This window comes from Chrysemys picta, chromosome 1 (assembly GCF_011386835.1).
Source record: "Chrysemys picta bellii isolate R12L10 chromosome 1, ASM1138683v2, whole genome shotgun sequence".
In the NCBI taxonomy this organism is placed as follows: Eukaryota; Metazoa; Chordata; order Testudines; family Emydidae; genus Chrysemys; species Chrysemys picta.
Genome location: NC_088791.1, coordinates 163978423 through 163992217, shown reverse-complemented (window position 1 = coordinate 163992217; position 13795 = coordinate 163978423). Strand labels below are relative to the sequence as shown.

The following is a 13795-nucleotide window of genomic DNA, read 5'->3' as shown; positions in this document are numbered from 1 at the left end:
TGGGGTAAAGAAATTTCTAGCGCTATCTCCTGCTTATGTATTTGCACAGGAACTAGTCACTATGTGCCATTTGATACAGAGAGGAAATGCACAGGGTTAGTGATGGTTACTACAGTTCACTCAGGAATAAAGGTTCTGCTGATGTCAGCAGGCAGCTGAGATGAGTGAAGCACAATTCCTGTTCCTCCCAACAGATTGGAAGTGGGGGTGCTTTTGGACGTTACCCTGGGAGGAAGTCATCCCTAGAGCTCTTGCTCCATGCAGCTGGGGGATAGTGCTGTGGTTCTAGTACTCCAATCTCTAAATCTTACTGCTGCTCCCCGCTGTGTTCCAGTGCCTGGTATGTCCTGTTTTTGGCCCACTCTAGGACTCCTGCTAGTAGCTTATGATCTCTCTACTTCCGTGGTTTTCAACCTGTGGTCCAGGGACCCTGGGGGGTCCACAGACTGTTTGTAACGGGTCTGTGAAAGAATGTCCTTACCATAGAACAGTGGTTTTCAACCTGGTGGTCCGTGGACCCCTGGAGCTCCGTAAACTATGTCTAAGATTTCCAAAGGAGTCTGCATCTCCATTCAAAAAATTTTTGGGATCTGCAAATGAAAAAAGGTTGCAAACCACTGCTCTACATAGTTTGGGTCCTTGTTTAATAGAGGGCATGAAAAGTGTAAAAAAATGGATTTAACCTTGTTTGATATATAAAATTGATGTTGGTGATTTCCTATTCTTCTCAAAAACAAGTTTGGGTGGCTTTTTTCCCTGCTGTATAGCTTTCTATATTAGAAACTTCTGGTCTTGTGTCCTAGAAGACACTATGGCAACTGAGAAATTGGCATAATTATGATTTCACAAGTACAGAGAGGAAGAAATCTGATCATAAACATTTCTATTAAATCATTCAGTACGTTTAAAATTCTTGTTTGTTGTTTTTTCTTGAAAACATCCATTTAACTTGAAGAACTGAGAAACACTTCTCTGAAAAGACTTATTTGTTCTAGACTGATTACCTCCCACTGAAATGATTCTGAGACCTCTGACAAGTCTTGCAGCAAAGCCAGACTTTCTATTCCCGATACTTCCAAAGTTAAAAAATAAAGCAAACAGAAGCTCAGCTTTCCCTAGCCCGCATCCACTCTCTCATTCTCCATGTCTTCTTTACATCAAAAAGCAGCAAATGCTTTTCCTTTCCCCATTTAGGTCACCATTAAATAAAAAATCATTATACAAATATATACTTGTGTCACGGCTGTATCCCCACTTTGAACTTTAGGGTACAAATGTAGGGGCCTGCATGAAAACTTCTAAGCCTAACTACCAGCTTAGCTCTGGTCCCGCTGCCACCATTTCCAATGGATTCCCTCCCTGGGAAGCCTTGAAAAACCTTCACCAATTCCCTGGTGAATACAGATCCAACCCCCTTGGATCTAAAACAAGGAGAAATTAACCATTCCCCTCCTTCCTCCCACCAACTCCTGGTGAATCAAGATCCAAACCCCTTGGATCTTAAAACAAGGAAAAATCAATCAGGTTCTTAAAAAGAAGGTTTTTAATTAAAGAAAAAGGTAAAAATCATCTCTGTAAAATCAGTATGGAAATTAACCTTACAGTGTAATCAAACTTAAAGAGCTCAGAGGACTCCCCTCTAGTCTTAGGTTCAAAGTACAGCAAACAAAGATAAACACTCTAGTAAAAGGTACATTTACAAGTTGAGAAAACAAAGGAAAACTAACACGCCTTGCCTGGCTATTTACTTACAAGTTTGAAATAGGAGAGACTTGTTTAGAAAGATGTGGAGAACCTGGATTGATGTCTGGTCCCTCTCAGTCCCCAGAGCGAACGCACTCACCAAAACAAAGAATACAAACAAAAGCCTTTCCTCCCCCCCAAGATTTGAAAGTATCTTGTCCCCTTATTGGTCCTTTAGGTCAGATGCCAGCCAGGTTACCTGAGCTTCTTAACCCTTTACAGGGAAAAGGATTTTGGAGTCTCTGGCCAGGAGGGATTTTATAGTACTGAACACAGGACAGCTGTTACCCTTCCCTTTATAGTTATGACAACTTGCTAGATATGGATACATATATTGGCTTACAACAGCTTCTTCCCATCCCCCTACCTCTTCTAGTAACAAATTCTGATGGACAGATGGAATTATCACAACATGTACAAATTACAATTGTAACTGATTTCAATCCCACCAATTTTCAGAAGCATGCAAATTGGTGTGTCATTAACTGAAGTTAAAATAAAATCTATTGTTCTTTGAAAGATCACTATTAAAAAAAATGCACAGCCAGTTGTGTTATTTGTGGGATTTTTTTATATTTATTTATTTTAATAATCAATTATAGATTTAAAGAGTTTAAGGCCAGAAGGGACCATCACATCATTCTAGTCCACGGGTCAGCAACCTTTCAGAAGTGGTGTGCCGAGTCTTCATTTATTCACTCTAATTTAAGGTTTCGCGTGCCAGTAATATATTTTAATGTTTTTAGAAGGTGTCTTTCTAGAAGTCTATAATATAAAACTAAACTATTGTTGTATGTAAAGTAAATAAGGTTTTTAAAATGTTTAAGAAGCTTCATTTAAAATTAAATTAAAATGCAGAGCCCCCCCGGACCGGTGGCCAGAACCCAGGCAGTGTGAGTGCCACTGAAAATCAGCTCATGTGCTGCCTTCGGCACACGTGCCATAGGTTGCCTACCCCTGTTCTAGTCTGACTGCCTGTATATCACAGGCTATTAAATTTCTGCCAGTTACCCCTGTATTGAACCCAATAACTTGTGTTTTGCTCAAACTTATCTTGTAGTAAAGTATCTGGTCTTGATTTGAAGACAAAGAATCTACCACTGCCCTTGGTAGCTTGTTCCAGTGGTTAAAAACCTCGTTTAAAACCTGTGCTTTATTTGAATGTGTCTGGCTTCAGTATCCAGCCTTTGGTTCTTATTATTGCTTTCTCCCTTAGGCTAAGTACCCCTGGTATTTTCTCTTTGTGAGCTAAATATGATGCAATCAAATCGACCACCTTTAATCAACCCCCAGAGGAAAAAAATGGGACAGACCCACAGCTGGTATAAGTGGGTGTAACACCCTTGACTTCAATAGAGTAAATGTCAAAATATATCAGCTGAGGAGCTGGCCTTCTGTTAATTAAGAAAAAAATCTATACTAGTATTACCACGCAGTTCTCATAAATTGTATGTGCGCTGTGTTACATTTACAACAAATCAAAAGCAAAGAGAGCCGTTTTAAAGGACTATCTAGGTAGCTGTTCTAAGAGTGCCAGATAGGTTGCTCAAATGAATACTCTGAAGGGTGCTAACAACTCACCAGACCTTACCCTGCAAGAATCAGGTGCTTCCATTTAATGTCTGATACAAATAAAGTTACACAGATACTTTATATTGTCTACCTCTAAAACCTGTATGAGTTGCTCCGTTTCATATCTATATCCTGCTAGCTAGACTGGTTTTCATCCAGGATGCTTAGACCACCGTAGGCTGTTTTTAAACAGTTGTCAAACACCTTTTTAACCTTATGTTTTTCATACACATCAGTCACCGGCTTCCCCTCCCCTCTCCACCCAAGCCACAGATGCAAAAGGACATGTGCAGACTATAATATTATTAGTGCTCTTTGAGGAAATACCAGGCTCAGATTAGCCCTTCTTTGAGGAGAATCTATACCTGTTTACTGCTCCTTGGTTTTCCTCCTCCTTGGGAAGAACAGGGCTTTGGAAACGAAACTTCCAGGTCCACAGCGTGAGTCTCTGCCAGCCGACAGTGTACACAAGAAAATTAACTGCTGCTCCACGGTCTCGCAGGAGGACCCCGAAGGCCGACAGGACTGTCCCTACGGAGCTGGAACAACAGATCTCCCCCGCTTCCCCCTCCCCCCGCGCCTTCCTCTGGGCTCCAGGCTGTGAGAAATGTAAGTTTTCCAGCTGTGTGGGCTGCTGCTCTGTGGCTGGGAGAAGGAGAGAGAGAGCTGTCTGCATTGCTGTCTGCAGAGTGAGTCCAGTGAGGGTCCCAATGCCCCCACCAGCTGGGCAGCTGAGAGCCTGTGCCCCATTAAAAAAAACCCCCTGCAAGCCCTCCCAGCCAGAAGCAGTGCTAGCAGCCCGGGGAACCAGTGGCGGATTTAGAGTTAGTGGGGTTCTGTGCTCAGCTTCATTTTGGGGGCCCCTCCTTGGGACCCAGCTAAGAAAAAGAACATTCTCTCTTATCTCCCCCCACCCCTGTTTTTCTTTCTTTTTTTCCCTTCAGTCTCCTCCTATAAGTAATAGGAAGTAAATGAAAATAAAGTGAGGTACCTTGATTGTTTTTGTAGTCTAACTTATTTTTCCACAGATCACTTGAAAATCGCTGAGGGTCTCGGCGGACCACTTAATGATCTTTCCAAATATTGTTTGTACCATTAACTAACTATTGGATAAGAGCGCTTTATAAAAAAAAATGTAAAAAAATGTTGGGGTGCGGGGTCTGGCCAGGACTTAGGGTGTAGGAGGGGGCTCAGGGCTGAGGGTGCAGGGTCTGGGAGGAAGTTAGGGTGCAGGGTCTGGCTGGGGTTTAGGGTACGCGAGGGGGCTCAGGGCTGGGGGTGCAGAGTCTGGGAGGGAGTTAGGGTGCAGGAGGGGGTTGGGGTGCAGGGTCTGGCCAGGAGTTAGGATGCAGGAGGGGCTCAGGGTTGGGGTGTGGAGCACTTACCTGGGGCAGCTCCCGTTTGGTGCGAGGGGTGCAGGTGGGAATGTGGGAGGGGTGTGCAGGAGCTCCCGTTTGGTGCTCAGGGTGGGGATATGTGTGTGCATGCAGGAGTCAGGGCATGGGGTGTAGGGGGGCTGGTTATGTGTGTGGGGGGTGCAGGAGTCAGGGCAGGGGGTGTGGACTGGGATTGTGGGGGTGCTCCCTGCTCCACCCCAGCCCCCTGCCCTGAGAGGCTCACAGCAGGGGAGGTATGTGTAGGGGGAGTGCAGGGGCCCTGCCTTTGCTCTGTCCTACCCCGATTCCACCCTCTTTCTCAAGGCTCCACCCCCGCCTCTTCTCCACCTCCTCCCCTGAGTGCGCTGGGGCCCTGCTCCTCCCCCTCCCTCCTGGAGCAAGTTAAGTGCCGGCAAACAGCTGTTCGGTCGTGGGGGCAGCACTGGGAGGGAGCAAGAGGGGCAGGAACACGTAACACTCGGGGGATGAGGCGAGGGAGTGGGGAGCTTGGATCCCGGTGGGGGCAGAGCCTGCAGCAGGAACCGGCAGGACCAAGCTTCTGCCCCCGCAGCTGCCTGGCCCTGGGCCCCCCGTCGTTGAGGGGCCCCATGCCAGGGCACCCTGTGTTTTACTGTAAATCCGCCTCTGCGGGGAACAGAGGTGCATTCAAAGCACTCCATGTGAGTAAATAACTCCTCCTTACCCAGCTGACAGGATGAGAGCAGTTTCTGGCTCGCCTTTGTGGAGAGAAGAAACCTCAGGACTGCTGATCTCCTTAAGTCTCTCTCACAAAGCTGATCAGTTTTACTTTCAGTGTAACAGTCAGTGCTTCCCTTATACATTTCAGTTGCTCCTGATGGAAATCAGAGGAAGTTATTGTACATATCTCTGCTGTCGGAAAATAACTTTTCAATCAGAAAATAAACATGTTTTCTTTCTTGATCTAGTCAATGTACCCTTGGCCTGGGCCTTTTTAAAAAACAAACACATAATTCCTGGAGTGCTCTTCATTCTACCAGGTTGTTACAATCTTAGAACAGGTCTCTTTACTAATGTCCTTAATATTTGAGACTAACAAATGTATTTGGGCATAAGCTTTCGTGGACTAAAACCCACTTCATCAGCTGCATGGAGTGGAAAATACAGTAGGCAGGTATATACACACAGTACATGAAAAGATGGGAGTTGCCTTACCAAGTGGGGGGTCAGTGCTAACAAGACAATTCAATTAAAGTGGAGGTGGGATATTCTCAACAGTAGAATACCAAGCTAGGAGAAATCGCTTTTGTACTCGTAATGAGGCCAATGTGATCAGGGTGGCCCATTTCAAACAGTTGACAAGAAGGTGTGAGTAATAGTAGGGGGAAATTAGTTTTTGTAGTGACCCAACACACTTTTCCTCCCTTCCAGTTTCCAGAGGCTAAAACAGGCTTTTAGATTAGTCATTTGTAAATACAAGTTCAATTTTTAAATTAATTTTTATCTTTTGAATCTTTACACCTTTAGTACCTTGAACTGGAGCGTGTTTTCATTTGTGCTGAAGAAATATCAAATGCACTGTATAAATAGATTATAATGTTTAAGACTTCATTTCTAATTACCGAGTAACTTAATAGGAAAAGAAAACACATTGCCATAGGAAAAAAAAATAACATTTTTATCTACTGGAAATACACCTTCAGGTGTCTTAGAGATGATAGGAAACCCATGTTGGCCAATTTATTGTAATATTTTCTTTCCAATTATTACTTTAAAAGCTTTTGGTCTTTCCTTTTTTTAAAGCTAGTGCGAAAACAAATTCCTTCTCTAATTTGTTAGTTAGTCCATGTTTTAGAAGAACGTCTGAGGGGGAACTCAACTACTTTACGACTTCGTAACTTTTTAATAGGTTATACAAATTAAGATGGCCTATATTTGCTTGCTTATATTTTCCAAAACATAATTGTGACGCATGGCTAGAAAGGGTTACACATCCTGCAAAATAAATAACCTCAAAAGACATGTGGGGAGATAATGTTTGTGTTTTTGTGTATTTACATATGTATGAGTAGGTTCAACAATGTAATCAACAGTCCCTGTCTATTCTGTATTCTGATCATTCAGAGGTCCAAATCGTTTAAATGAATTGTAAACACGGGACATCTTGGTATTCATCTCTCTTTGAAATGTACTCTGAATGGTGGTGGAACAAGCAAATGGCCTTCTGTTAATTTGTATAACTAAGTACCAGTGATGGACCTCCTTCAAAGTCATCCTAATTACCTTTTGTTCCCTGAGGAAATCCCAACTTGTCAAAGATGACATGAAATTGTATAAAAAATCCTTGGGTCCTGATTCTGTCATCTCAGATCTGCTTAGACTTCATCAGGGGAAGTTTGAGTCGCAAGCCTGAGGTCCCAGTTATGCTGGTGCACCCTGAATATGAGATTTGGACATTGGACTGTGACCTATGAACTGAATTCTAAAGGAACTTTTTGCAACTACAAAGCTCAGCATCTCTGTTATGAATCTGAACCTCAATGAATTGAACTCATGTCTGTGTGTATAATGATCTTCTAACCATAGTCTCTCTTTTGCTTTTAAACTAAACTAAAATTTATTAAATAAGAATTGGCTGTAGCATGTATTTGGGTAAGATCTGAAACATTCATAAACCTGGGAGGTGATGTGTCCGATCCTTTGGGATTGGTAGAACCTATTCTTTTATGTGATGAAATAAGATTTACAGAAATTTTCATCATATTTGACGTGGGTACCTAGATGGAGGCCTAAGACTGGATCACTTTAAGGAAACAGTATTATTTGGACTTCCGAGTAACCAGTAAGGTAATAAAGAAGCTGTTTTATGCTGCCTTGGTAAATCTAAGCATTGGGATATCCACCAGCTTTATGGGGATTGTCTGCCCCAGTCTTTGCAGTTCACCCTAATTGAGTGACCACAGCTGGCTCCCCATTGGGACCCTGGTCACAGTAATACTTTTTTATTTTAATTTATATGTGGGTGTTTGAAAGTGATTGGTGTGATTTGGGAAGGACAATGATAGTGAGCAAATATTCTGCATGAATTTTATTTACCAGTAAAAGTTATTAGTTCTTGCATTAAGGCTCAAACTGATATAGGAAATTAAATGCAAAGTAATGTATATTGGAAAATATAATCCCAGCTATACATACAAAATGATGGGGTCTAAATTAACTGTTACCACTTAAGAAAGAGATCTTGGAGTCACTGTGGATAGTTCTCTGAAAACATCTGCTTAATGTGAAGCAGCAGTCAAAAAGCTGACACAACGTTAGGAACCATTAGGAAAGGGATCGATAAGACAGAAAATCATAATGCCGCTATATAAATCCATGGTACGCCCACATCTTGAATACTGTGTGTAGATCTGGCCACCCCAACTAAAAAAAATAAAAATATTGGAATTGGAAAAGGTACAGAGATGGGCAACAAGAATGATTAAGGGTATGGAACAGCTTCCATATGAGGAGAGATTAAAAAGACAGACTGTTCAGCTTGGAGAGGTGACTAAGGGGGGATTTGATCGAAGTCTATCAAATATTGGCTGGCATGCAGAAAGTGAATAAGGAAATGTTATTTACTTCTTCACATAACACAATAACTAGGGGAAGAAATTAATAGGTAGCAGGTCTAAAACAAACAAAAGGAAGTACTTCTTCACAGTGGAACTCATTGCCAGGGGATGTTGTGAAGAACAAAACTATAATAGCATTAAAAAAGAACTAGATAAGTTCACAGAGGATAGGTTCATCAATGGCTATTAGCCAGGATGGTCAGGGATACAACCCAATGGTCTGAGTGTGACAGTGTCCCTACTAGCCTCTGTTTGCCAGAAGCTGGGAGTGGACAACAGGGAGGTGGATCACTTGATGATTACCTGTTCTGTTCAATCTCTCTGAAGCACTTGGCATTGGCTACGGTCAGAAGACAGGATACTGGGTTAGATGGACCTTTGATCTGAACCAGTATGGCTGTTCTTATGTTCCTTCAAGGCTTGGAATTGGGAATATCCTGCTGTATTATCTCCTGGTTGTTCTAAAATTTACATATAAAATTAAAATATGGCTTTAACTGGTGTTTGTGTATATATATATATATATATATATATATATATTCTTTATAGAAGAATTAGATACAGTGCTTCTGTCAGCTAATTTCTAAGTTATATGCCAAAAAACCTAGAGTTTTCAGGTGCCTAAGTAGCTTCTGGAATCACAGTTAAAGTTGCCCCCCCCCTCCCAAAAAATCTGAAATGTCCCCTGAGGTCCTGGAATATTAGAGAAATGATCTCTGGGCTGTATCAGTGCAGAACATGATCTGTTGTGAATATGACAGGGAAGACTCAGGCAGTCTGGAAGGGCAGTTGCCCAGGAAGTTGGGAGCTGACAGGTTGGTGAGCCACTTGCCAGGGATCATGGGAAGTTGTGAGCAAGTCAGGGGAGGAAGCTGCTTGGGAAGCCCTGGGAACAACCTGAAAAGGCCCATTCCAGTTCTCCCTTGAATATATATATATATATATATATATATATATTTAAACCTTTTGTCCAATTTGGGGCAAACTATTTTTTTCAAAATGGTGAAATTTTTCACAGGAGGGAAATTCTGCTGGCCAGCTCTTGAATTTACATTTTGCTATTAAGCTAACCCCTTTAAATTGGAATTTGGTCTCAGAGAGAGAACAAAGGGAGATGATCAGAGAGATCAAGATTTACAGATCCTGAAGTGACTCAGCTGGGCTTATGGGGAAAAGATAGTGGCCTACAGAGCCAACAGAAATCCATGGGAAATTAATATTTTATATTCTCATCTCAAAACCCATCAATACTTTGAATGCAGCCTACACAGATTTCCTGTCGGACCACAGAAAGCGAGGAGAGCAAATCAACTATAAACCAAATAACTGAAATGCTGCTAGCTAAAAGGAGCGATTGACTGTGGCTGACAAAGGTAAAGCATTTGAGACACTAATTTCTTTTCAAGCACTGTCCTGTTCTCGGCATTGCTCTTTACAAAAGATGTGGACAAACTGAAGAAAGTCCAGAGGAGAGCAACAAAAAAATGATTAAAGGTCTAGAAAACATGACTTGTGACTCAGTGGTGTAGCCAGGTGGAGGGAACAGGGGGAGCGATCAAAAAAAGGCACCACCCGTTGCGACGCTTTTACTCACCTGGTGGCACTTTTACTCACCCGGTGGCACTCCGGGTCTTCGGCGGCCACTCACTCTGAGTGTCTTCGGCGGCACTGAAGGACCCGCCGCCGAAGTGCCGCTGAAGACCCGGAGCGCCGCCGGGTGAGTAAAAGTGCCGCAGCAGGTGGCACCTTTTTTTTTTTTTGATCGCTCCCCCTGTTCCCTCTGGATGAGTAAAAATTAAAAAGGCATCAAGAAATTGACAAGGTGCCACTTGTGCTCAGTGGGGGAGCAGCTGCTGCTCTGCTCCCCCCCAGCTACGCTACTGCTATGACTAGCAAAAATTGAAAGAAAAATTGATTTGTTTAGTCTGGAGAAGAGAAGACTGATGGGGGACATGATACAGTCTTCAAGTACGTAAAAGGTTGTCGTAAAGAGGAGGGTAATAAATTGTTCACCTTATCCATTAAGGACAGAAAAAGAAGTAATGGGCTTAAATTTGAGCTAGGAAGATTTAGGGTGGACATTAGGAAAACTTCCTAACTGTAAGGATAGTTAAGCACTGGAACATATTATCTATTGAGGTTGTGGAATCTCTGTCATTTGAGATTTTTAGGAAGAGGTTAGACAAACGCCTGTCAGGGATGGTCTAGATCAGGGGTTGGCAACCTTTCAGAAGTGGTGTGCAGAGTCTTCATTTATTCACTCTAATTTAAGGTTTTGCATGCCAGTAATATGGTTTTAGAAGGTCTCTTTCTAGAAGTCTATAATATATAACTCAGGGGTCGGCAATGTTCGGCACGCGGCTCGCCAGGGTAAGCACCCTAGCGGGCCGGGCCAGTTTATTTACCTGCTGACGTGGCAGGTTCGGCCATCGCCCCCACTGGCCGCGGTTCGCCATCCCGGTCCAATGGGGGCGTCGGGAAGCGGCGCGGGCCGAGGGATGTGCTGGCCGCAGCTTCCCACCGCCCCTATTGGCCAGGGATGGCGAACCACGGCCAGTGGGGGTCGCGATCGGCCGAACCTGCCACGTCAGCAGGTAAATAAACTGGCCCGGCCCGCTAGGGTGCTTACCCTGGCGAGCTGCGTGTCGAACGTTGCCGACCCCGATATAACTAAACTATTGTTGTATGTAAAGTAAATAAGGTTTTTAATATGTTTAAGAAACTTGATTTAAAATTAAATTAAAATGCAGATCTTATCAGTTTAGTGTGATCCTTTCCTTTGATTTTCCTTGCTGAGTTTTGCAATATCTGACACATATTTGGATATTTTAAGCTGCACACAGGCTTCTGAATGATCAGTTGTTAACCGGCTCCGAGAGGGACAGAGGACAGATTTAATGTGTGAAGATACCTGTTCACACAGGTATGTGGATCCAATTGCTGAAACCATTGCAAACACAATTTTCTTCGAACACTTAAATTTCACTGGCAGTGATGTCCAATAGGTCAGAATAGAGGCCCCATGATCTCTCTCGTGCACTCCGCAGATCTCCAAACTTTGATGCCCATAATTCTGAGCTTTTTAACTGAATGAGCTGCATTTCAAAATCTTCAACACCCAGCCACAGAAATACAGACAAATCCAAGTCGCTTTCGTTGAACTTTTCAGGTTTAATTAGAAAAGAAAGCATTGGGCCAAATCACTGGAAATCTTGAAATCTGTCAGAAAATTCTGATTCCAGTTCTTGCATGTACATTCTGATCTCAACGTCAAACACAGTGTGCTGTTCCACGTGGTGTGATAGTGATGTAAGCAGCAAATCAGGACTTAAAATATCCCAGTACAGTGGTGCTGGAACAATTTTTAAGCTCAGCACTCCCTCTTGCCCCTGTCTGCGCTCCCTCACTGCCCACGCTGGGGCCAGTGGGCCACAGCTGGGGGCAGCTGCAGAGGCCCAGGCCGGCAGCCGGGACCCCAGGCTGGCAGCAGAGTCCTCAGACCGGTGGCCAGGACCCAGGGCCAGTAGCGGTCTGAGCGGGGCCGGTGTACAGAACCCCTGCTGGCAGGGGGCCGGTGGCCGGTACCCCAGGCCATCAGAGAAGCCCCCAGGACCGGTGGCCAGGACCCAGGCAGTGTTAGTGCCACTGAAAATAAGCTCGCGTGCCACCTTTGGCACACATGTCTAGATAATACTTAGTCCTGCCTCAGTGCTGAGGACTGTACTAGATCAGTGGCTCTCAACCTGTCCAGACAACTGTACCCCTTTCAGGAGTCTGATTTGTCTTGCATACCCCAAGTTTCACCTCACTTCAAAACTACTTGCTTATAAAATCAGACATAAAAATACAGAAGTGTCACTGCAAACTATTTCAAAAAAAAAAAAATGTTTACTTTCTCATTGTTACCATATAATTATAAAATAAATCTATGGGAATATAAATATTGTACTTACATTTCTCTGTCCTCTGGTGTCAGTGCCTTGTCGTGGCGGGACAGCTTGCGTGTTCTAATGATCCCTGGAGTTTGTGTCGGTGGGGGCTTTTTGCTCCTGGTAGGTTCAACCGTGCCAGATTGGTCTGTGGGGGAGGGGCCAGACAAAGCAGACACCCTGGCAGAACCCATCCCTACCCATATGCAAAGTACGCAGCTGCATAGGGCACCAGGAAATTTGAGGCACAAAAATTTCTGGGTGCCCAGCGTAGCTGCATATTGCTCCAGCCCCTGCCCCACCTCTTCCCCATGGCCCCCACCCCTGCTCTGCCCCACCCCTCCTTTTCCCACCCCTGCTCTGCCCCTACTCAGCCCCAGCCCCACCACCACTCTACCCCTTCCCCAAAGCCCCCGCCCTGCTCCGCTCCCTTCACCGCCCCACCCCCACCTCTTCCTGCCCCTGCTCAGCCCCAGCCGCCCCCCCCCTCTCCTGAGGACTGTAGCGGGGCCAGGCCTGCACTCACCGGCGCTGAGAAGTGCAGCAACCTGGCCCCAGCCACGCCGCTGGTGAGTGCTGGGGGTCGGTTTCCCCCCGTCCCCCCAAGCCAGCCCCACCCCATCCCTGCGCAGAGGCCTGGGGCCAGCCCCTGCCCTCCCCACGGAGGTCTGCGTAGGGCCCCAGAATAGCTGGGGATGCCTTGCACCCTGGTTCTCCAGGTTGGGGGTTAGGCATGGGGCTAACAACCCTGTCCCATAAAAAAACAACATATTTTACGGAAACAGCAACAGAGAAATCGACCATTACTGTGTATGATGGCCATCAGGAGTCAATGACTCGTATGACTGCCAGTGGTGAAAGCCGAAAGGAAGCCACTGGCATGAAGACTAAAGTGCTCAACACCAAGACAAAAACCAAACTTGTTTTTTGGAACATACGGACAATGTACAAAACAGGAAAGCTAGCTCAGGTCACAGCAGAGATGAGACGCTACAGCTTACACGTCCTGGGTGTCAGCGAGAATAGATGGATGGGATCAGGAAGATTAACAACAGCCTCTGGAGAAACGTTGTTGTTTTCTGGACGTGATGATGGACAACACCATGAGGATGTTGCCATCCTTTTGAAGAAGGGAGTGGAGCATTCCCTGCTTGAATGGAAATCCATCAGCAGCAGACTTATGAGAGCCCGACTGAAAGGGAAACATCATAATATCACCCTGATTCAGTGCTATGCTCCGACAAATGACAGTGATGAAGTAGTAAAGGACAAATTCTACCTTACACTACAGGCAGAGTTAGAGAGAGAGTACCATGCCACAACCTAACTATCGTCATGGGCGACCTGAATGCCAAGGTCATTAAGGGCAACACAAACAACGACAGAGCAATAGGAAAACATTGGTGTGGCACCATGAATGAAAACAGAGAGAGGCTTGTTGATTTCTGTAATATGAATGACCTAGTCATTGATGGAACCCTACTGGAACATCATGAAATTCACAAGCTGACATGGTGTTCTCTAAATGGCAGAGCTAAGAACCAGATTTACCATATCATGATCAATGGCAAATGGCGAC

The 13795-nt window shown here is 44.5% G+C and overlaps 2 protein-coding genes across 4 annotated transcripts in view; one reads left to right on the top strand and one right to left on the bottom strand.

Moving 5' to 3' along the window:
• Nucleotides 1-5548, bottom strand: part of LOC101937388 (OX-2 membrane glycoprotein) — a 51512-nt gene extending 45964 nt beyond the window's left edge. For all 3 annotated transcript variants that reach the window (XM_065588840.1, XM_065588843.1, XM_024103580.3), the window contains exons 1-2: nucleotides 5395-5548; nucleotides 3681-3763 (exon numbers count right to left, since the gene is read on the bottom strand). In XM_065588840.1, the coding sequence (XP_065444912.1) occupies nucleotides 3681-3763; nucleotides 5395-5533 (222 nt within the window). In that variant the 5' untranslated portion in view covers nucleotides 5534-5548. The remainder of the gene's footprint in view (nucleotides 1-3680; nucleotides 3764-5394) is intronic.
• BTLA (B and T lymphocyte associated) overlaps nucleotides 1-13795 on the top strand; it is a 177276-nt gene that overhangs the window by 135618 nt on the left and 27863 nt on the right. The gene's annotated exons all lie outside the window — the stretch shown is intronic.